The sequence below is a fragment of the Crotalus tigris genome, unplaced genomic scaffold, assembly GCF_016545835.1.
Source record: "Crotalus tigris isolate CLP2741 ecotype Arizona unplaced genomic scaffold, ASM1654583v1 scf7180000024439.5362192, whole genome shotgun sequence".
Taxonomy (NCBI): domain Eukaryota; kingdom Metazoa; phylum Chordata; class Lepidosauria; order Squamata; family Viperidae; genus Crotalus; species Crotalus tigris.
Window position 1 is genome coordinate 4,616,345 of NW_024100609.1, and position 23,979 is coordinate 4,640,323.

At 39.3% G+C, this 23,979-nt stretch overlaps 1 protein-coding gene across 4 annotated transcripts in view; it reads left to right on the forward strand.

The window, feature by feature from the left end:
* GREB1 (growth regulating estrogen receptor binding 1) overlaps positions 1-23,979 on the forward strand; it is a 143,124-nt gene that overhangs the window by 77,492 nt on the left and 41,653 nt on the right. For all 4 annotated transcript variants that reach the window (XM_039331931.1, XM_039331932.1, XM_039331934.1 and 1 more), the window contains 5 exons: positions 2,864-2,977; positions 17,272-17,394; positions 20,929-21,069; positions 21,195-21,380; positions 22,566-22,916. In XM_039331931.1, coding sequence (XP_039187865.1) covers positions 2,864-2,977; positions 17,272-17,394; positions 20,929-21,069; positions 21,195-21,380; positions 22,566-22,916 — 915 coding nt within the window. The remainder of the gene's footprint in view (positions 1-2,863; positions 2,978-17,271; positions 17,395-20,928; positions 21,070-21,194; positions 21,381-22,565; positions 22,917-23,979) is intronic.

Sequence of the window (23,979 nt, forward strand, 5' to 3'; positions counted from 1 at the left end):
TTCTAGGTCAACCCTGCTATTGTTGAAGCTGCTTGAACCCAGGGCTTTTTGTATGCATATACGTATGAAAATGCTGTGACTTAGACTTTCGATCACCTCACAGCTTCATCTGACAGGAAGAAAAAGCCAAGCCAAACCAAGTCATGGCTGGTCCTATATTAAGGAGATGGGGACTAATTATATCTACATGAAAAAGAATTTTGTCCATTTTTTAAAATCAGGATCACCTTGACAAAATCTTGGCTAGTGGATTCTTTGATTTGAAGAATGATAATGGTGGTCGAGTATCAATTCTATAATTTCATAGCTGGGAAAGCCAGCTGGGTGATTTTGAGCCAGTCATTCTCTCTCAGTCCAACCCACCTCACAGAGTGGTGGTTGTGGGGGAAGTAGGAGGGGGAAGGAGCATTCTGTGTTTTTACCACTTTGAGTTATTTGTAAAAACAATAAAGGTGAGAAATAAATAAATAAATATTAAAATAAGTCCCATAGCTACTACCAGTGCTAAGGTTCTTTGGATCTGCACTGTGACGTGCCAATCACAGGACTGCTAGCTAAGAATTCTGGAAATGACAGTCCCAGGTTGCTAGATTGGAATAGGTATTATCAAATTTACATGGCACAGGTTGATAAAGACCACTTGGTTACTGGCCTGACAATGGGAATAATTATGGCGAGAACACTGTAAGCCAGGGGTCTTCAAACTTGGCCCTTTTATGACTTGTGGACTTCAACTCCTAGAATTCCTCAGCCAGGGCCAAGTTTGAAGACCCCTGCTGTAAGCCTTTCCACTGCATTTATTTTGACTGATGGCACCTTTTCTAGATAGCTACTTCACTTCTTAAAATACATTTTAAGTATTTATTCAGTCTTAGGAAAAGGTCTCCTGTCCTAGTAAGAGGTGCTTTCTTAGGTGACTGAAATAATCCTTGTCCATTCAGATGAAAGCCTCATAAAATTCAATGTGACCTTTTCACAAAGTGATTAAACAGGAGTGCAAGCCAAACTTTGATTGTGCTTTTAGCTAATCCATTCACTAAAGTATGATATTTAGACTTCATTACACCAATTGTGTTAAAGTTTAGAGAGTGGATTAAATAAAACATCACTTTTCCTGTTTTGTAGGGTTTTTTTTTTTAGAAATTTACAAATGTGAGAAAGTGTACAATTCTTTATTTATAGAAAGTGTATGATATTAAAATACAAAATAGTCTGCATCACTGTAGAATTAATGTTCGGTATTAAATGCAATAAAAACAGCATATAACAAAAGTGGAAACATCTGGGAGAATAAATTGGTGCTTAGTGAATGATTAACATTGGACAGAGAATGAACAAGAATGTAGGATGTTCTCTTGGTTGTTTAATATATTTACTAATAAAAAGTGGTGTTGTTAAAAGTTTATTGATTGGGTCTGTGAATGTTTATGTACCTTTGTGGGCAAATGCTGCATACGTTGCCTGAGAAACCTAATGATTTTCAATGAAATAAAATTGTATAATGCTGGAAGGAGTATGAATCTGAATCTGAGTAAACATAAAAATTAGTTAAATGCAGCATGAATGGATTATTAAGTAGATGTATTTTAAAACAAAAGCAAGGACTAGGGAGTGAGACTTGGATTGAATTCAAAAATGAACCACTAACATGGAAGAAATACATTGGTGATAGAATGAACGAGCATTGAAAAAGAAAATAAATATGGTGGAAGATGAAATGGCTGAGGGGAAAAGAAAATATGAAAAAATAAATGAATCATCCCTCATAAAAGAAAGATATGAGAAAACTAAAGAACAAGAGACAATATTTGAATCATGTACCAGACTGATGGAAACTAGAACATTTTTTGAAGCTATAGAAATATAATCGGGTACGATGAATGGTGCAATATATATTTAGCTACATTTCTCTTCCCTTTCTCTTATTTCACACTTTTAATTCTGTGGCTTACTGTTTCTTACAGCTATAATGTTTTTGTCCTGAAAGGGAATGTGGTACTTCTGTAAGTGATTATAATGAAAACAAAAGTCAAGTTAGATTATTAAAGATGGCTAAAATTAACCAAACTAACACTACTCTTATAAAATAATTCCCCATCTGTGGCTGTGGCCATTTTTTAATCTTTTTAACAGTTTTATTGTAATTTATTTGATTGTTGTGAGCCTCCCAGAGTTGTTTGGAGTCAATTGGCATACAGGTTTAATAAAATATTATTATTATTAACTAGCAGATTGTTACTGCTAATAAGAAAGAAAATCTTATCTTTTGCTACTTTTCTGAATTGGCTGGAGCAATGAACTTTTCTAAAAGCTCTAAAATATGAAGGAGAAAGTGCCATACATTATGTTGAAGACTTAGCTATGTATCCAAGTTCTTTAGCTATATGGGCATATAATAGTGGTTCCCTCAGCCAACTCACATTTCTTAGATGCCTGTAGTTTATAATCTGAAACTCTGAATGTCTGTTTAACAGATATAACTTTAGTGGATTTAGTACAAATGCACCATTGCATATTTCATAAGGTATGTTAAACACATGTTCTATCCATTTAGTTGTATAACTAGATGGGGTCTATATGACAACTCACCATGGCCAATTCACCAAGGCCAACTCGCCATGGGACAATTCAATGCGGGATTAGTTCTTTTTATTATTCATCAAAGCAGTACAAAAGCTGGTAGACACAGGAATGAGATACAATAATTTTGATGAAAATGTAGTCAACAAAAATAAAAGGAACTAAGTGAATCCTGTGGCGAGTTCGCTGCAGTGATTTGGCCGCGGCAAGTTCTCTCATTCTGACTTGATGTATGAAAAAGCACTAAACGGCTGACTGTTTTCTTTCCTTCACATTGATGCAGCTCCTGACCATCTCCCATCAGCTGCTTGCCATCCAGCCTACAATGGGAAAGACTCTTCCTATCAACTTTCGCTAAAAAGCAATTTACCTTCCACGACAAAACCATCAGCATTAGGTATTTTATTTTGTTTGTGCAATAATATGCTTGTCTATTCCAGGCACTGGACTTGTGTTCCGGCTAAACCGTGTGAACTTGCATTCACACAGTGGAATTTACCCCTTGCTCTATTAGAAGAAGAGGAAAAGCTATTTCTTCATCAAGGTCTTTTTCACCAGGAGACAAATATCTTTGGACTTAATATATAAATACTGTATATAAAAGTTATTCTGCTAGCCATCTGTTTTCAAGCACAGTTCAGTGAGAGCTTGCTTTTAAGACCCTATGTAAATTCCTACCCTTTTAGCCTTCTTTACGGCTGTGAAGACACGGCTCTTTTCCCAGTTGAACTGTGAAGATGCTTGGTCCTATGCTGGAGAAAATGGTACCTTTGTTTTTAACTATATTTTAAGCTGCCTAGAGTCATTGTATGAGATAGGCAGCCATATAGATCCTAGCCAATAAATTAATGAAAAATTGCTGTATAGTGTAAAAAAAAACCAACAACAATAGGCAATGTAAGGTCAGTATATTTAAATGTTAAATGCAAACATAAAAACTGCTCATCCTATATTCATGTTGGCAGTAGGATTTGCCAAGGAGTTAATATCATGTAACGAAGTTTCTAAAAACTTGCCACTGAACCGTAAAACTATTTCTCACTGCCTTTGATATTTTTTTTTCCTTTGGCCTATTTCATTTCCTTGCCTGCTCAGCCGTAGGTGCAAACAAAACTTTTGTTTACTTGAAAACTTATCTCAGATCATTTAATTATGAGTAAAAGTTTTTATGGAAACTTATTACTTCTAAACCAGCGGTTCTCAACCTGTGGGTCGCAACCCCTTTGGGGGTTGAACGACCGTTTCACAGGGGTCGCCAAAGACCAGGGCTTTTTTTTGCATAGAACGCTCAGAACGGCGTTCCGGCATCTTTTTTGATGGATTTTTTCAACTTTTCCATGAGCTGTGCTACTCCCTCTATTCTATTGGCTTTCGAATGCCAATAGAATAGACTCTTAATCTATTGGCTTTTGAAAGCCAATAGGAATTGTCCAGATCTGGCCATTAAAGACTGTTTCTGGAATGCTGAGCACACCAAAAGTCCCAGCCGGCAAATGTTGCTGCAAGTTGTCTGCAGCAAAGGCAAGTTTGCAGGAACTTTCCACCCATCCCTGCTGAGCAACTACGGAATGCCATCTTCTACTCTACTACTTGTAAGTAAAAGAGGACCAGGGGTGGGAGGTGGGCAGCAGTGCTTAACTCTGCCCTGCCGAAAAAGCATGCTCACCTCGTGCGGCATCGGTGTGGTGTGCGGGTGGTGCCGTGGGAGCCGCAGGGCCCGCTTCACACAGCAGGGCTATGCGGGACAGGCGGAGGTGGTTCTGGTGGGGCAGCAGCTGGCGCTGCATGTGAAAGTGGCGCGTGTGGGGTGCGGTGGATGGCTGAGCAGCTGGCTAGGTTCCATGTCATCCACGCCTGCAGCATTGGGGCTGCGGTCCTGGTGAGCTGGTGGCACAGGGCGGGCGCCCGGGAATCCCCGAGGGAGGAAGGCAGGCAGGCAAGTGCCGGGCCAAGGCAAGCTGGGTGTCCTGGGGCGCGAACAATAACTGGCCTCGGGCATCTCTAAGGGCAGCCCGGGGCAAATGGCACCGCTGACCCTAGAGAGAGGCCCCCTCGCTGAAGCCTCCGGGCTTTAAGGGTTTCGTCCAGACCCCTGAAGAGAGTGACGGGAGACTGGCCTAGCCGGTGCTGGACCTGCGCCGCCGCTGCCCCATCCTGAGCCTATGTGGCTGCCTGGGAGCGCCTGGCCCACAATGCTTGCTGCTGCCTGAGCCTGCCTGCCATCCGCACCCTCCCGCTGCCCCCCACTGATGTCCAGCTTGGGCGGCGAATTCAAGCGCTGCACCCATCAGTGTGGTGTGCAGGTGATGCCGTGGGACCCGCTTCACACAGCGGGGCTGCGTGGGACAGGTGGCAGCAGAGGTGGTTCTGGTGGGGCAGCGGCTGGTGCTGCATGCGAAAGTAGCAGCCGGCCAGGCTTTGTGTCATCCATGCCTGCAGCATTGGGGCCACGATCCTGGTGAGCTGACGGTGCAGGGCGGGCGCCCAGGAGTCTCCGAGGCATGCAGGCAGGCAGGCAAGCGCTGGGCCACAGTCCGCACCCTATAGGTGGAAAGGCTCTGCCGAAGAGTGGCGGCGATGCTGCTGCTGAGCAGCCACTGGCCATAGCTGGGGGGGCATCGAGGGGACCCCATCTGTGCCCCTCCCGGGCTGACAAAGCCGGATGGGGGTCCCCTCTCGGGAGCCCACCCGAGGCAACTGGGTGTCCCGGGGCACGAACAATAACCGGCTAACAATAACAATAACCCCCTCGCTAAAGCCTCCAGGCTTTAAGGGCTCCACCCAGACCCCTGAAAGGAGTGAGGGGAGGCTGAAGACCCCTGCGGGGCCAAGCCAAGCTTCCTGCAGGTGGCTGGGCGCTTCTCTGCTCCAGGGAGGTCCGAGGGGCTTCCGAGGCAGGCCTGGAGCAGACTTTGGCTTTCCTCAGTACAAGTTAAGATCAGGTTTCCTTGCAAGCAGAAGGGGAGGATATTTTAATTATGTTCAATTTGTAACAATGAAAATATATCCTGCATATCAGTTATTTACATTGCGATTCATAACAGTAGCAAAATTACAGTTATGAAATAGCAATGAAAGTAATTTTATGGTTGGGGGTCACCACAACATGAGGAACTGTATTAAGGAGTCGCGGCATTAGAAAGCTTGAGAACCACTGTTCTAAACTATCACATGAACTTTTCTGGCTTTTCTCTGTGAATTAGCTAGAAAAAGGCAAATGAATTCAATGAATTACAATATAAGCAGTGTATGCTGCCCTCATGAGGAAACGTTGTGAAATAAACAAAAGAGATTTCTTTTGTTTATGCAGGGAGCAAAACAACAGGGAAAATCTATGCTTGTGATGGAAGGTGTAATCTCCTGCTTTCTTCCCATTTAAATCAGAGGCTGGCAAATTAAATGACCCACCCAGCATCCTATTTGTTGCCTGAAGGCTCATTGAATGGATATGTCAAAAGTTTTGGAAACCTGCTGCCACTGCAAACTTTGGGCTGAAAGTTTAAGCCTCCTGATGTCATGACCTGACTGGCTGTGTCCCTTGTGAGTCTCAGGCAGGGACAACCCAAAACGATACTTATAAGCCCAAAAGTGATTACTTAAGAAGTTCTAGGTTGAACAGGATGTGCTTAAGCATTTTAAAAAATAGTTCTGGAAAGGCTGCAAATTTAAATGGCCTGTAGTCAAGGTGAAATTATTTTCAAAATTAAAAAGCATGGCTAGACAAAATCGTCTCCGCTCTCCTTTCTTTGGATTGGTGCTTGCAAAGCAGACATCAAAAGAGAAAAAGCTGGACTGCCCACTTGATGGAACAACCTGCCACAACCTGCCTCCAGAACTGGTGAATGTTCCAACACTGGAGGTTTTTAAGAAGAGACTCGACAGCCATTTGTCTGAAATGGTATAGAGTTTCCTGCCTGAGCAGGGGGTTGGACTAGATGACCTCCAAGGTCCCTTCCAACTTTATTATTATTATTATGGATCATCGCACAGTCAGCCAGATGTTCAGACTGGATTTGGCATTTTGTCTACCTATCGAGTCCTTACCCAGGACCTGGGATAGGCAGATGTGGATGTTTGATGGTATTACAGGTATCGTCGCAGGATGGAAGCAGTTCCTAATAAGGCCGCCTTTTGCAATTGACTAATAGCAAATTTGTCAATGCCAATGGTGTTCAAGTGGTGCTCCAGTTGTTTTGGGATTGCACCCAAGGAGCCTATGACTATTGGTACTACCCTTGCTTGCTTTTGCCACAGTCTTTCTATTTCTATTTGTAGGTCTTTGTATTTTGTTATCTTCTCCAGTTCTTTCTCTTCTATTCTGCTATCTCCAGGCACTGCCACGTCCACTATCCAGACTTTTTTGTCTTTCTTATCGACAATTGTTAAGTCTGGGGTGTTATGTTGCAGGTGCTTGTCTGTTTGAATTCTGAAGTCCCAGAGCAGTTTAATTTTATCATTTTCTATGACTTTCTCTATTTTATGATCCCACCAGTTTTTGCTTACAGGCAAATGATATTTTTTGCAGATCTTCCAATGCACCATTGTTGCTACTTTGTCATGCCGCTGCTTGTAATCAGTTTGTGCAATCTTCTTGCAACAGCTTACCAAGTGGTCCACTGTTTCTTCAGCTTCTTTGCAGAGGCGGCACTTACTGTCTGTTGCTGTCTTCTCAATTTTGACTTTGTATGCATTTGTCCTTAAGGCTTGGTCTTGTGCAGCCAGAATTAGTCCCTCGGTCTCTTTCTTCAATTTTCCTGCTCTTAGCCATTGCCAGGTTTATTATTATCTGCTTTCCCAGCTATTTTTTTCATGTATTGGCCATGTAGTGCTTTGTCTTCCCATGCCTCTATTCTGTTCTTCATTTGGTCTTTCTTGTAGGCCAGTTTGGTCTCTCCAGTAGTTAGTAAGCCTTCCTGATATACTAATTTCAGTGCATCTTCATCATTGTTCTTCAGATATTCTTCCAAAGCCATTTTTTCTTCTTCAACCATCTGATGTACTTGTAGCATTCCACGCCCACCTATTTGCCTTGGTAGATAAAGTCTATCAATGTCACTGCGTGGATGAAGGGCATGATTCATTGTCATTATTTTTCTGGTCTGCCTATCCATTGCTTTTAGTTCTGCTTGAGTCCAGTCCACTATTCCAGCTGTGTACCTAATGACTGGGATTGCCCAGGTGTTGATTGCCTTTATGGTATTTCCTCCATTGAGTTTGGACTTTAAGATCTTCTTCACTCTCTTGATGTATTCACCTCTAATCTTTTTCTTGACTTCAGTGTGCTTGATGTTGTCAGCTTGAAGGATACCCAAGTATTTGTAGTACTCTTCCTCATCCAGACTCTTAATGTTATTTTCGTGGGGCATCTTGATTCCTTCAGTTTTCACTATTTTTCCTTGTTTGATAGTAAGTGTGGCACATTTGTCCAAGCCAAACTCCATTACAATATCTTGGCTATATATACGGACAGTGTTGAGCAGCGATTCTATTTCAGATGATGTTTTTCCATACAGCTTCAGATCATCCATGTAAAGGAGGTGGGATAGTCTGGCAGATGTTTTTGATGTTTGATAGCCATGTCCTGAGTTATTCAGTATTGTTGACAGAGGAAACAGTGCAATAACAAATAGTAATGGTGATAATGAATCTCCTTGAAATATTCCTCTCTTGATATTAACCTCTCCCAGCCTCTCACCATTGATCTGCAACTGTGTCTTCCATTGTGCCATCGATCTTTGCACAAATTTTCTGATGTTTCTACTGACTCCTGTTATTTCTAGGCACTTTATTATCCAATCATGTGGCAGAGAGTCAAATGCCTTTTTGTAGTCAATCCATGCCACATTCAGGTTGGTCTTCCTTCTCTTGCAGTTTTCCAAGATCATTTTGTCTATTAGGAGTTGATCTTTTGTTCCTCTGCTATTGGGGCGGTTTCCTTTCTGCTCAGGTGGAAAGAGATTGTTTTCAACTAGATGCTGTTGTACTGCATCAGCTACCACACCAGTTAGTAATTTGAATGTTGTTGGTAAGCAGGTAATTGGCCTGTAGTTACCTGGTGTTGCCCCTTTTGCTGGATTTTTCATTATTAGGTAGGTTTTCCCAGTTGTTAGCCACTTTTCAATTTCTCCTCCTTGTAGTATATTGTTGAACTGTTTGGCAATGAGTGGGTGTATAACAGTTAGATGTTTCAACCAAAACCCATGCAGTTCATCTTCACCTGGTGCTGACCAATTTTTGATTTTCTTTGCTCTTTTTTCTACCATTTTTGTTGTTATTACTAGTTCTTTCATTTCAACTTCTGTTTTATTTGCATCCACCTCTTTTAACCAAGCCGCATCCTTGTTGTATTTCTTTGGGTTATCCCATATCTGCTTCCAGAACTGCACTGTTTCTTCCTTGTCAGGTACTGACTGATTCCTTGCAGTTTCTCCATTGATGGATTGGTAGAAACGTTTCTGATTGGATTGAAATTGGAGGTTCTGCCTATAGTTTGCAATTCGAGCTTCATATCTACTGATTTTCCTGGCTATAGCTGTTATTTGTTGCTTTATTATTTCCAGTGCTTCCTTGATCTTCCTTGTTTCTAAGTGGTATTTCTTGATTAGGTATTCTTTGGTCTTCTTGTTCTTCAGCTTCTTTTCTTTCATCTGTTCTAGCTTGCTTGCATGTGATCTTAACTTGCTGATCTTATTTTCTAGTCTAACCTTCCATTTTTCTGGTGCACTGTTTGTTTGTTTTTCTTCTTTGTTGATTTTGCATCCCAGGTATTCTGTTATAACTGCAGCTGTGCTGTACATTAGTTGGTTTGTTTCTTGCAGTGAATTGGTGCTTATACTTGATATTGCAGTATTTGCATCTTTTAATGCTTGTGCTAGCTGTTTCTTTGGAACAAGCTTCAATGCAGGTAGCCTTATTCTGTTGTTTTGTGCTGTTCTAGATGCTCAGTTATTCTTTGTTTCAATTCTTTTATTTCTTTAGTTAGAGGGTTTTGTTCTTCCTGAGGAAGAGGTGCCTGGTTTCCAAATGAGAACAGTTGTATATCTCTGCTGGATTCCTTCACTGCCAACTCCCCCTGGTTTGCCTCTACATTCTGAATTACTTCTGGTAAGGCTTTGATTTCTTTGCCCTGGGTAAACCTTTGCAGTTCGTCCAATTCTGTTTCTGTGAATACTTTATTTCGTGTGTTATAAATCGTTGTTCTTTCCAGAATTCGTGCATTCGTTTTAGATATCCTCGTCTTGTTGGACTTGATCTGTAGTAACAGATCATTATTTCTTTGTTTTCCATCCTGTGTATCTTCTGCGACGGGTAAAACACCTTTTCTTCAGTAGTTCTGCAGCTGCTGGCCCTGGTTGCTCAGGCACAGTCCCTGAGTCCTGTAACCCTTTTTCACCAGATATATCCAGGAACTCCCCTATCAGTGTGGGACCTTGTTAACCCGCGCGTCCCGAGGCCTGTATGGCATTCCTGAATTACGTCTCACCATTTTTTTATGGGAGAGCACTCTTTGTCTGACTCCGCGTGATGAGACCTGTCCAGTATGGTTTGAAAACCTCTGGCATAGCTCTCATCTTCCTCAGAGTACACAAGCCCCACAAACCACGTCAAAGGTAGTGCCTCACTGGGGGATTATTATTATTATTATTATTATTATTATTGATCCTCGCACAGTCAGCCAGATGTTCAGACTGGATTTGGCATTTTGTCTACCTATCGAGTCCTTACCCAGGACCTGGGATAGGCAGATGTGGATGTTTGATGGTATTACAGATATCGTCGCAGGATGGAAGCAGTTCCTAATAAGGCCGCCTTTTGCAATTGACTAATAGCGAATTTGTCAATGCCAATTGTGTTCAAGTGGTGCTTCAGTTTTGGGATTGCACCCAAGGAGCCTATGACTATTGGTACTACCCTTGCTTGCTTTTGCCACAGTCTTTCTATTTCTATTTGTAGGTCTTTGTATTTTGTTATCTTCTCCAGTTCTTTCTCTTCTATTCTGCTATCTCCAGGCACTGCCACGTCCACTATCCAGACTTTTTTGTCTTTCTTATCGACAATTGTTAAGTCTGGGGTGTTATGTTGCAGGTGCTTGTCTGTTTGAATTCTGAAGTCCCAGAGCAGTTTAATTTTATCATTTTCTATGACTTTCTCTATTTTATGATCCCACCAGTTTTTGCTTACAGGCAAATGATATTTTTTGCAGATCTTCCAATGCACCATTGTTGCTACTTTGTCATGCCGCTGCTTGTAATCAGTTTGTGCAATCTTCTTGCAACAGCTTACCAAGTGATCCACTGTTTCTTCAGCTTCTTTGCATAGGCGGCACTTACTGGCTGTTGCTGTCTTCTCAATTTTTTTTTCATTGAAATGTTTTTATTTTTTAAACATACAATCATTTATAAAAATACAATAAAATTTTAAAGTAGAGAAAAACCCCCCTTACCCTCCCTCCCACCCCCAACCCCCCTCCCTTCACTTCCCAGAGCAGAATACAGGGTTAATAAAAATATATATATATAATAATTAAGAAAAAAGAAAAAAAGAAAAAAAAATACATAATTAACCTTTAACTCCATAACCTATAAAACAATTCTCTGTAATATTTAATATTCATTCATAAAATAAATGAAACTTTTTAATTCCATACTTTTTCTGAATATAATCTATCCACCTTCCCCATACAGTAATATATCTTTCTTGTGTATGATCCTTTAAATAAGCAGAAATTTTTGCCATTTCTGCAAAACTAGATACTTTAAATATCCATTCTTCTAAAGTAGGCAAGGAATCTTTCTTCCAATATAAACCTATTAGTAACCTTGCTGCAGTTAATAAATTCAACATCAAAGTAGTTTCTTTTTCATTTAAGTCAACAAAAATACCAAGTAAAAATAGTTGAGGAGTAAACTTTATCTTTTTTCTAAAAATCTTTTGAATGTTCCACCAAATCATAATCCAAAAAGCCTTTACTTTTTTACAGTTCCACCAAATATGAAAGTATGTCGCATCATTGTTGCCACATCTCCAACATTTGGGCTGTATATTGGAATACATACAAGATAATTTTTTAGGATCTAAGTGCCATCTATAAAACATTTTATAAAAATTTTCTCTCAAATTTTGAGCTTGTGTAAATTTAACATTTCTTATCCAAATTGTCTCCCATAAATCCAATGAGATCGGCTCCTGTATATTCTGAGCCCATTTAATCATACAGTCTTTAACCAATTCTGTTTCCGAATCTAACTCTAATAAAACATTGTATATTCTTTTTATATGAGCCGGACCTTGGTTTTTAATCTGAATAACCAATTGTCTATCTTCTAGTGTTATCCCCTCTTTCTTGTCTACAGTCCATCTATCCATTATTTGTAAATATTGAAACCATGACTGTAGAATATTTTGCTGCCTTAATACATCTAGGGATTTCAAATGCCAATTCGAACCAGAGCAAATTAACAATTCTTTATACGAGATTTTGTCAAAATTTGTCCCCTTAGAAGTTCCCTCAATTGCATGTCTGGGAATCCCCCAGATAGGTATTTTATAATTTAATCTATAATAATACTTCTTCCAAACACAAAGTAAGGCATTCCTCAAAATATGTGATTTAAAAGTCTGATCAACTTTCTTACTAAAAATTAAATATGCATGCCAACCATATATTAAATCCCAACCTTCCAAAAAAAGAATATCCATATTTGTTAAATTAAGCCAATCACTTAACCAAGTTAGGGCGGCTGCATCATAATCTAATTTCAAATTAGGTGCCTTAAGTCCCCCTCTTTCTCGAGCATCCTGTAATATCTTAAATTTAACCCTTGGTTTCTTCCCGGCCCATATAAAATTATTGATACCCTTTTGCCATTCCTCCAAATTTGCCTCTTTTTTAAGAATAGGTATCATCTGAAACAAAAAAAGAAACTTTGGTAGAACATTCATTTTTACAGCTGAAATTCTCCCCAACAAGCTGTCTTCTCAATTTTGACTTTGTATGCATTTGTCCTTAAGGCTTGGTCTTGTGCAGCCAGAATTAGTCCCTCGGTCTCTTTCTTCAATTTTCCTGCTCTTAGCCATTGCCAGGTTTATTATTATCTGCTTTCCCAGCTATTTTTTTCATGTATTGGCCATGTAGTGCTTTGTCTTCCCATGCCTCTATTCTGTTCTTCATTTGGTCTTTCTTGTAGGCCAGTTTGGTCTCTCCAGTAGTTAGTAAGCCTTCCTGATATACTAATTTCAGTGCATCTTCATCATTGTTCTTCAGATATTCTTCCAAAGCCATTTTTTCTTCTTCAACCATCTGATGTACTTGTAGCATTCCACGCCCACCTATTTGCCTTGGTAGATAAAGTCTATCAATGTCACTGCGTGGATGAAGGGCATGATTCATTGTCATTATTTTTCTGGTCTTCCTATCCATTGCTTTTAGTTCTGCTTGAGTCCAGTCCACTATTCCAGCTGTGTACCTAATGACTGGGATTGCCCAGGTGTTGATTGCCTTTATGGTATTTCCTCCATTGAGTTTGGATTTTTAAGATTTATTTATTTATTTATTTATTTTCATTGTTTATATGCCGCCCAATCCCAAAGGACTCAGGGCGGCGTACAAAGTTAAAAATGATAAAACAATAAAATAAAGCAGTCATACGCGAGTCCGATCATATCCCGGCCCCCGGGGACATCAGCCCAGGCCTGCCGGAACAGGAGAGTTTTAATGGCTTTCTTAAAGGCCGGCATGGTGGGAGTAGTTCGAACCTCGGGGGGAAGTTGATTCCACCAGGTCGGAGCCACCACAGAAAAGGCCCTTTCCCGAGGGCCCGCCAGCCGACATTGTCTGGCCGACGGGACCTGAAGGAGGCCCAATCTATGGGACCTCACCGGTCTCTGGGAACTGTGCGGCAGAATGCGGTCCTGTAAGTAACCTGGCCCTATGCCATGAAAGGCTTTAAAGGTGATAACCAACACCTTGAATTGCGTCCGGAGACCCACAGGAAGCCAGTGCAGCTCGCGGAGGATAGGTGACACGTGGGCGCGCCTTGGCGCGCCCACAATCGCTCTTGCGGCTGCGTTCTGAACCAACTGCAGCCTCCGAACGCTCTTCAAGGGTAGCCCCATGTAGAGCGCGTTACAGTAATCCAGTCTTGAGGTGACAAGGGCATGAGTGACTTCACTCTGTTGATGTATTCATCTCTAATCTTTTTCTTGACTTCAGTGTGCTTGATGTTGTCAGCTTGAAGGATACCCAAGTATTTGTAGTACTCTTCCTCATCCAGACTCTTAATGTTATTTTCGTGGGGCATCTTGATTCCTTCAGTTTTCATTATTTTTCCTTGTTTGATAGTAAGTGTGGCACATTTGTCCAAGCCAAACTCCATTACAATATCTTGGCTATATATACGGACAGTGTTGAGCAGCGATTCTATTTCAGATGATGTTTTTCCATACAGCTTCAGATCATCCATGTAAAGGAGGTGGGATAGTCTGGCAGATGTTTTTGATGTTTGATAGCCATGTCCTGAGTTATTCAGTATTGTTGACAGAGGAAACAGTGCAATAACAAATAGTAATGGTGATAATGAATCTTCCTTGAAATATTCCTCTCTTGATATTAACCTCTCCCAGCTCTCACCATTGATCTGCAACTGTGTCTTCCATTGTGCCATCGATCTTTGCACAAATTTTCTGATGTTTCTATTGACTCCTGTTATTTCTAGGCACTTTATTATCCAATTCATGTGGCAGAGAGTCAAATGCCTTTTTGTAGTCAATCCATGCCACATTCAGGTTGGTCTTCCTTCTCTTGCAGTTTTCCAAGATCATTTTGTCTATTAGGAGTTGATCTTTTGTTCCTCTGCTATTGGGGCGGTTTCCTTTCTGCTCAGGTGGAAAGAGATTGTTTTCAACTAGATGCTGTTGCACTGCATCAGCTACTACACCAGTTAGTAATTTGAAAGTTGTTGGTAAACAGGTAATTGGCCTGTAGTTACCTGGTGTTGCCTCTTTTGCTGGATTTTTCATTATTAGGTAGATTTTCCCAGTTGTTAGCCACTTTTCAATTTCTCCTCCTTGTAGTATATTGTTGAACTGCTTGGCAATGAGTGGGTGTATAACAGTTAGATGTTTCAACCAAAACCCATGCAGTTCATCTTCACCTGGTGCTGACCAATTTTTGATTTTCTTTGCTCTTTTTTCTACCATTTTTGTTGTTATTACTAGTTCTTTCATTTCAACTTCTGTTTTATTTGCATCCACCTCTTTTAACCAAGCCGCATCCTTGTTGTATTTCTTTGGGTTATCCCATATCTGCTTCCAGAACTGCACTGTTTCTTCCTTGTCAGGTACTGACTGATTCCTTGCAGTTTCTCCATTGATGGATTGGTAGAAACGTTTCTGATTGGATTGAAATTGGAGGTTCTGCCTATAGTTTGCAATTCGAGCTTCATATCTACTGATTTTCCTGGCTATAGCTGTTATTTGTTGCTTTATTATTTCCAGTGCTTCCTTGATCTTCCTTGTTTCTAAGTGGTATTTCTTGATTAGGTATTCTTGTTCTTCAGCTTCTTTTCTTTCATCTGTTCTAGCTTGCTTGCATGTGATCTTAACTTGATGATCTTATTTTCTAGTCTAACCTTCCATTTTCTGGTGCACTGTTTGTTTGTTTTTCTTTTTTGTTGATTTTGCATCCCAGGTATTCTGTTATAACTGCAGCTGTGCTGTACATTAGTTGGTTTGTTTCTTGCAGTGAATTGGTGCTTATACTTGCTATTGCAGTATTTGCATCTTTTAATGCCTGTGCTAGCTATTTCTTTGGAACAAGCTTCAACGCAGGCAGCCTTATTCTGTTGTTTTTGTGCTGTTCTAGATGCTCAGTTATTCTTTGTTTCAATTCTTTTATTTCTTTAGTTAGAGGGTTTTGTTCTTCCTGAGGTAGAGGTGCCTGGTTTCCAAATGAGAACAGTTGTATATCTCTGCTAGATTCCTTCACTGCCAACTCACCCTGGTTTGCCTCTACATTCTGAATTACTTCTGGTAAGGCTTTGATTTCTTTGCCCTGGGTAAACCTTTGCAGTTCGTCCAATACTGTTTCTGTGAATACTTTATTTTGTGTTATAAATCGGCGTTGATCTACTAGTCTCTGTTCTGTTATTTCTGATTCTGGATGTTGTTCTTTCCAGAACTGGTGCATTCGTTTTAGATATCGTCTTCTTGTTGGACTTGATCTGTAGTAACAGATCATTATTTCTTTGTTTTCAATCACTGTGTATCTGCGACAGGTAAACATCTTTTCTTCCAGTGGTTCTGCAGCTGCTGGCCCTGGTTGCTCAGCCAACAGTCCTGAGTCCTGTAACCCATTTTTCACCAGATATCCAGGAACTCCGATATCTAGCGCGGACCTTGTTAATCCGGGCGACGTCCGAGCCGGTATGGCATTCTGCAATTTACGTCTCACCATATTTTTTATGGGAGAGACACTCTTTGTCTGACTCCTGATGAGACCTGTCCAGTATGGTTGAACCTCTGGCATAGCTCTCATCTTCCTCATAGTACACAAGCCCCACAACCACGTCAAGGTAGTGCCTCATTATTATTATTATTATTATTATTATTATTATTATTATTATTATGGATCATTGCACAGTCAGCCAGATGTTCAGACTGGATTTGGCATTTTGTCTACCTATTGAGTCCTTACCCAGGACCTGGGATAGGCAGATGTGGATGTTTGATGGTATTACAGATATCGTCGCAGGATGGAAGCAGTTCCTAGTAAGGCCGCCTTTTGCAATTGACTAATAGCGAATTTGTTTTTTATTATTATTATTATTATTATTATTATTATTATTATTATTATTATTATTATTATTACTGTTGTAACATAGTTCTGAAATCTCACCGGCTCAAGGTTGACTCAGCCTTCCATCCTTCCGGGGTAGGTAAAATGAGGACCCAGATTGTTGGGGGCAATGTAAATATATATATATATACATTGCTTACTGGTGTACACCGCTTAGAGAGTGCTTGCACTTAAAGCGGTATATAAGTCTCATAAATAAATAAATAAATAAATTATCAGTCCAAAGGCATTCTGCAGATGTTTTTCTGTTAAGAAAAAATAGAAGAAACAGTGAAAAAATAAAGGATGATTAGAGATTGAAAGTGATATCTTTTAGACTCCAATTAACATTACAGGAATAAATTTGGATAATTAAACCTCATTGAAAGCACCCTTATACTCAGCCTGAGGTAGAAATGAACTCTTATATATGAAGGAGGATAGATTTAAGAAGTATTATAACCGCTGTTATTTGGTTATTTATTATGGCACTTCTTTACTGCTGAAACTACATAGACTCCATATCATAAAACCATACCTCCATACCTATAACAAAAAAAACCTCCTATTAAAAATAGTATGATACAATCATTGTGCAGAATTTTAACATCTTACCTAATACTGTATGTGTTTGTAAATAGTCTTTTCTCTCTAGTATTTAAACTGTTTAAAATTGCTTGAAAGTCTTGAATTGATGTTGATTTTGTCTTTAATATGCCATTGTTTTTTACATACTCTCTTGTTCTTGTTGCGAAGGAGTTCAGAGGTTTTTAAGGTATGACATGCAAATTTTCAGCTATGTGCTTTCACCAAGGAAACAAAAAAAAAGTAGTTCTGGTTTTCTTATTGTTATCTAGGCACTTTAACAAACCCAGGACCTCCCAAAAAACGCCACAAAGGATGGTCCCCAGAGTCTCCCTCCTCCAACGAAGCCTGGAATTTGCAGTCCAACTCACAAATCCCAACTAGAAATAAAATTGGTAATCAAAGATATCTATATCTATATTTATATGTATATCTATATCTCTGTCTAGCTATATCTGTCAGTCTCTCTCTCTCTCCCTCCCTCTCTCCCTCCCTCCTTCCCTCCCTCCCTTCTTCCCTCTCTCTCTCTCTCTCTCTCTCTCTCTCCTTTAATATTCCACTACATACATACATTCTTATTGGATGCCTGTTTGAAAGTTAGCAAATTGTTCTGTAAAACTTCTTTACAAACCCTTACCTATATAATAAGCTGTGTGTACTATAGTCTCTGAGTGCAAACGAATAAAGATATGTATTGAATTGAAGTTCACTAAATTACACTCTGCAGTCCTTGGCGAAAAAATACATTATGTATCTGTTGCTTCTTCTTTTTTTGTTATACACATTTTATTGGTTTTTTTAATTTTAACATCAAAGTGCTCAGGAAAACACCATGGTGAAAGGGTAATCAATCATAGCAAAACAAGTCATATATTATAACTAAAATTAATACCTTAAAAATTCCCCCCTCTATTTCCTCACATGATATAACAAATTTAGTTTAATCTATTTCTTCTTAAAATTCAATCAATCCACAGAATCATCTCTACTATTACATATACAAAAATCACTCCTGCTTTTAAGCTCCACTAAGTTCAATTAAAATATTCCAATTGATCTTAAACAAACATATTAATAAAATTTTGGGTATCCCTTCTACAACATACATAAAATTCCAAGAATAACATTCTAATATTTTCACATATATTTCATCTCTTAATTTAATACATCATTTATTAATACCCTTTCTTCACTTATCATAGATCTTTCTAATTCTTATGCGATTACAAAATAGTTTTCTATATAAACAGAGTAAAAAAACAAAAAAGAATCATTTCGACCTGTTAAGTAAAATTTAACTCTCAACCAAATTAGCTATTGTATCTAAGACAAACATATTATTAAACCAATTATTATCTTACTGCTTTCATTTACTCAATTAGATTGTCAAATCAGTCCAAATCTCTAAAGCCTTTTTGACCCAATAATTAAGATTTTAAATTACATTTTTAATCTAACTGGCTTTTTTTCTATACCAGCTGGTTTCTGTAATGTCGCATCTATGTCATCAAATCTCAGTATTTGAGTACTAATGTTTATCAACAAATCAATCTGATCAAAATTCTCTTCCCCTTCTTCTAGTATCATGTAAGCAATATAGTCCATTTTATTCCATATTATAATTTCAGCTTGATTATCCAAGTTGTCATAACTTTTAATCAATCGCGTCTGGCTGTCAATTCCTGTTAATTTTAGCAATGGGAGAACTTCACTTATAGTCATTTTTTGATCTACAAAGTTCTCCGTTTGTACATAGACTTGTGAAATATCTACCTCTGTAGTAGTTAGTTGATTTATAAAATAGTTATTTAAGGTCCCCATCTGGAATTTTGAGTCCAGAATTTTTCTAAAGTTCAATTGATCAGTGAGTTCTTCCATCTCAAATTGTGTACACTGTTGCATATAAGCTTCTTGGCCTGTAGATTGGTCTTTTAAAATTTGGGACTCAGCTTGTGATTCTAGAAGATAGTTTTTCTCCATGACTTCATCTCCTCTGTCATTTCCAATATTTTTTCCAATATCAGCTCATAATGCAGTCCAGAATTCAGTTGATCAGTAACTTCTTCTTCTGTCTCAGATTGTGTATACTGTTGCATATGGGCTTCTTCTTGGCCTATAGGTTGATCTTTTAAAGTTTGAGGCTCAGCTTGTGGTTCTGCAAAATAACCTTTAGTTTTTCTCCATGACTTCATCTCCTCTGTCATTTCCAATATTTTTTCCAATATCAGCTCATAATCAAGCTGTGGGTAAAAGTCTTCTATTTCCATAATAAAAGAGTCTTTTAATCTTTTTGTGGAAACTATATTTATTAAGAGTCCATATACATCTGCCTCCACAATTTTTAAATCACAAACACAACCCACAGCTGTTTCCAAGCCTTTATCTTTTCTTCTTGTTAATTCCTGAAGGTCAAAAACATCTCCAAACACCAAAACAAAGAGATTAGAAGTGCAGTAAATATTTTCACCACAAGATGTCCTCAGTAAGCTATAAAAACTTTTTTCTTTGCATGTTAAAAGCCTTTATCTCATTAAGAATGACAAAGAAAGAGACAGAAAAAAGCAAATATCTTCAGTATAGTAAGTAAAATAATGCTCTAAATTACAAATCTTTCCAGGAATGCCCAATATCCAAAAGGTTCAAAATATAATAAGTAGTTTTGTTTGAAATATTTTTTTTCCATCAAACAGACAGCCGCTGCTTTCTTAGAACAGGGAAGTCATCCAAAAAGCAAGCTCCTTGCAGGAAAAATAGTTCAGGACGGAAAGAGGGAGGAAAGGTCTCACCCGGATTCACCATAGTGGTTCTTTATGCTTAGATGATTTTCTGACTTCAGCTGGCACAGCGAAGTGATCGGCCATTTTATTGACCAATCTTCTTCTCCATCGGCCCTACGGAGTTAGCTCGGACTGGAGGGGGAGCTGCCACTCCACCACAGCCAAGCAAAAGCCTCCTCATCGGTGTTCGCCCCTCCAGGGCGATTTAAGACCTGCATAAGGGTCTACCAGTAGAGAGAAAAACAGCCAACAAAGAGCGACAGCTCTTCGTATGGCGGAAGCTGCCGTGATCCGGAAGTGGAAGCCTATCTGTTGCTTCTTAAAGCTGAGCAAATGTCAGACTTTATTACAGGTAGTCCTCAACCTACAATCATTCGTTTAGTGACCATTCAAAGTTACAAAGGCGATTTTTTAAAAAAAATTGACTGTTGACTGTTGCGATGTCCCCCGTAGTCATGTGATCATGATCTGGGCACTTCCCAACCAGCAGTCACATGATCACCAATTGCAGCCTTTCCAGCCAGTTTCCAACAGGCAGTGCCAATAGGGAAGGTAGCAGAAAAAGTTGCAAGCCACGGCCACACGACCAGACCACTTAACAATGAATTTTCTTATCCCAGTGGTGGCTGTAAGTTGAGGACCACCTGTAAATGATACCTCAGGTAATTATCAGGCTGTCCCTGGCATTATCATATGTGATTTTTTTAAAAAAACAAGTTATTAAGAAATTCTTATTAATTAGTAAAATAATGTAATCATAATTAAAATGCATCAACTTTGCCTGGTCCTTCTGGTTGTTTCTCATCTTCTGTTGGGATAGAGACTGACAATGAATGCTATGTTAGGAGATCACAGAGCTGGGACTGAAGGTTGATAGAAGCCATATGGAATTGGTTGACTGGGATTTAAGAACAGGAGGAATGTAGTAGATACAGGAGAGAAGGAGGAAGATGATAGATTGCTAGGATCAAAGCTGATGACAAAGGCCTTAATTTTGTGTCCTCAATATGTGTGGGAACTGCATATTCCCAAACGATTCTAGTGCATGAATTCTGGAAAAATTAAAATACTTTTCTTTCCTCTCCTTGCTATTTTGTTTTGTTCTGTGTTTTTTGCCTATTCTTTTAAATCAAAGTTTAAACTGATTTTCAGATGGAGGAGGAGGGCTCTCCTATTTACCTCATGCTACTTTGGTAGGACCAGCATCTTCTCCAATAGTGGCTACTGGGGAGCCAGTTTCAGTTCCTGAAAATTTGCTTAAAATATATAAAGCAAAACCCGTCATATTTAAAGGTAAAACAATTATATGAAAAGGTCAATGCAATATCTGTTTTTTTTTTTAAAAAAAACTTGTAACACATTTATGCCTCTTTATATCGCACACTTGGGATCCACTATGTTATGTTTTGCTTCAACAGGGCATGGGAACTTCCCTTACCTTTGTGGGAACCTTAATGATGTCATAGTGAGCCCTCTTTTGTATACATGTTATAAGAATGCACAGTCTCTGTCTAGGTCTTATGAACAATATGGAGCCTCCACTGTACAGCCCATTTCAGAGGAAATGCAGCTCTTGTTAACAGTGTACTACCTTGTTCAGCTTGGTGAGTTTATTCAATCAACATCATATTTCAGATATTCTTAGAATTGTCAGTTCAAATTGTTAATGAAAAAGTGATTTCATAAACTGGCATAGAAACTTTTTTTTAATTATTTGAACTGGGTGCACATGTAATGAGTAGCCCCAATCAATATGACAGCCACCCTGTGCATGTACACTGATTGAATCCTTATCATTTCCTTTGATTTCCTGTCTACTGCATCCCTAATATTTTGGTTTAAAGTGTTGTGAAAAAGTGTAATTTATGGACTCTAATCTCATATTGCAAAAATTTAGTAGGATTTCCTTACTTAAGAAAATTCTGGGAAAATTTAACCATGGAGATACTCAATCATCCAGATCATGGTTGTCCCCGGTGGTGGGATTCAGCTGGTTCACACTACTTCAGCAGAACCGGTAGCTAATTTTTTGTTGCCCAGGCCCAGAATGGACTTCTGGAAGTGGCATCCACACAGAGAACTGGCAGCTCACATATTTGAATCCCACCTCTAGTTGTCCCATAGGTGCTTTTTCCAAAAGGCAACTGGACTTTCTTGGTTTTTTACTTTGAAAACTTTTAGCTTCCCACGCAAGAAGCTTCTTCAGTCTGGGAGAATGTGAAAAAAAGTAACCCAAATTATTTCATCAGCTTGAAGGACCATTTACACAGTTCATGTGTTAATAGTGAACTAATTTGTACACAAATAAGTGTGCTTCATTTATTGTGTATTATGTAATAAATATCATTTCATGGTAAGGGTAAAATAATCTTTTTATGCCAATAGTGTCTAATGTGAGTCTTGAAATAACTGCTCCCATAACTTCTGGAGATAAACAAGAAGTGTTCTCTCTAATGGTAAAGGTTCAAGTTAAAAATGCAATAATGCATTTATACTGTACATAAATTTATTTTTTTTATAACACTAGCCTTTTGCATGAGCAGTTTTTTCTTTTTTTTATTTGACAATATTTGTGTGTCTCATTAATTCATCTATGTTGGATGTAATTATAAGACTGTCAGTATTTTGATCATATGTAAAAACTGCAGCAATCTGCTGTTTGGAATACGTTTAGTGTAACCGTGATACCAGAGGAGAAGTGAGTAGCTTGGAATAGCAGATCAATCACTCCTGTTCATCATCATCATCATCTTTTTTTTTTTTTTTTTGCTTTTCTGATGTTTCCCTAGCTTCAGACCAGGTTCCTTTGATTGAGGATTTGGAACAGATCTTCATGCGTTCATGGCGGGAGATGTACCTCTCTGAAATCCGCCAGTATCAGCAGGCCATTCCCCAAGTTTTTCCTCACATTCCCGGCCCCATTGCCCCAGTCACCTCAGCTCAGCTCCCATGGCTAGCAGGCCTGGCAGCCAGCTCCTGCAATGACAGCGTCCACATCATTGAGTGCAGCTATTCGCTAGCTGAAGGGCTTTCAGAAATGTTCAAGATGCTCCTTGAAGGAAAGCTGGCAAAGACTAACTATGTGGTGATCATCTGTGCTTGTAGAAACAGAGCCATAGACTCTTGCATCGTGGTTACAGGTGAGCAAGGTAGAAATTGCTCCTTCTATCATCCCTTCTTCTTCTTCTTCTTCTTCTTCTTCTTCTTCTTCTTCTTCTTCTTCTTCTTCTTCTTCTTCTTCTTCTTCTTCTTCTTCTTCTTCTTCTTCTTCTTCTTCTTCGTCTTCTTCTTCTTCTTCTTCTTCTTCTTCTTCTTCTTCTTCTTCTTCTTCTTCTTCTTCTTCTTCTTCTTCTTCTTCTTCTTCTTCTCCTCCTCCTCCTCCTCCTCCTCCTCCTCCTCCTCCTCCTCCTCCTCCTCCTCCTCCTCCTCCTCCTCTTCCTTCTTCTTCTTCTTTTACTTTACATGCAGCCTCTCCAATCAGAGAACTTCATCTACATTCTCATCCAGCTACGCAAAGCAGCTGGCTTCAAGTGCATTCTGTCTTCTTGCCTTGAATTTCAGTGTTTGTCCTCTATCTAGATAAAAATAGGTATGACCTTTGAACAGTAGCCATGGAGGGATTTCATCCCTATTACCTAGGTTATGGATACACACAATATCAATTTTTTCTATTTTAGATAAGCGTAATCCTATAAGAATATTCTGTTTATCTCTCAGGTTCTCCTATAGCTGCATCTGCAGGCTCTTGCTACTTTCCACAAATGATGTGATGCATGCATTGTGGTTCAAGCTCTGTCTCTTATCGTTAGGTGCATGTGCAGTGTCACAATATACAGAGAAAATGGACACGGCTTGTATTATCACATGCTTGCATCAAGAGTTCTCCCTTGCTTATCTCCCCCACCCCAAAAGCATTGGTGCTCTCCCATAAAAAGGTCTTGGAAGCATTTCAGCTTAGCAGACAATCAATTGTTCTAAGACAGGGGTCTTCAAACTTGGCCCTTTTATGACTTGTGGACTTCAACTCCCAGAATTCCTCAGCCAGCATGCCTGGCTGAGGAATTCTGGGAGTTGAACTCCACAAGTCATAAAAGGGCCAAGTCTGAAGATCCCTGTCCTAAGATTTGTTTCAGAAGAGCTACAGAATGTAGATTTTCAGCATATACATGATGCAAAATACATCAACTACTGGCTTTTTATTGA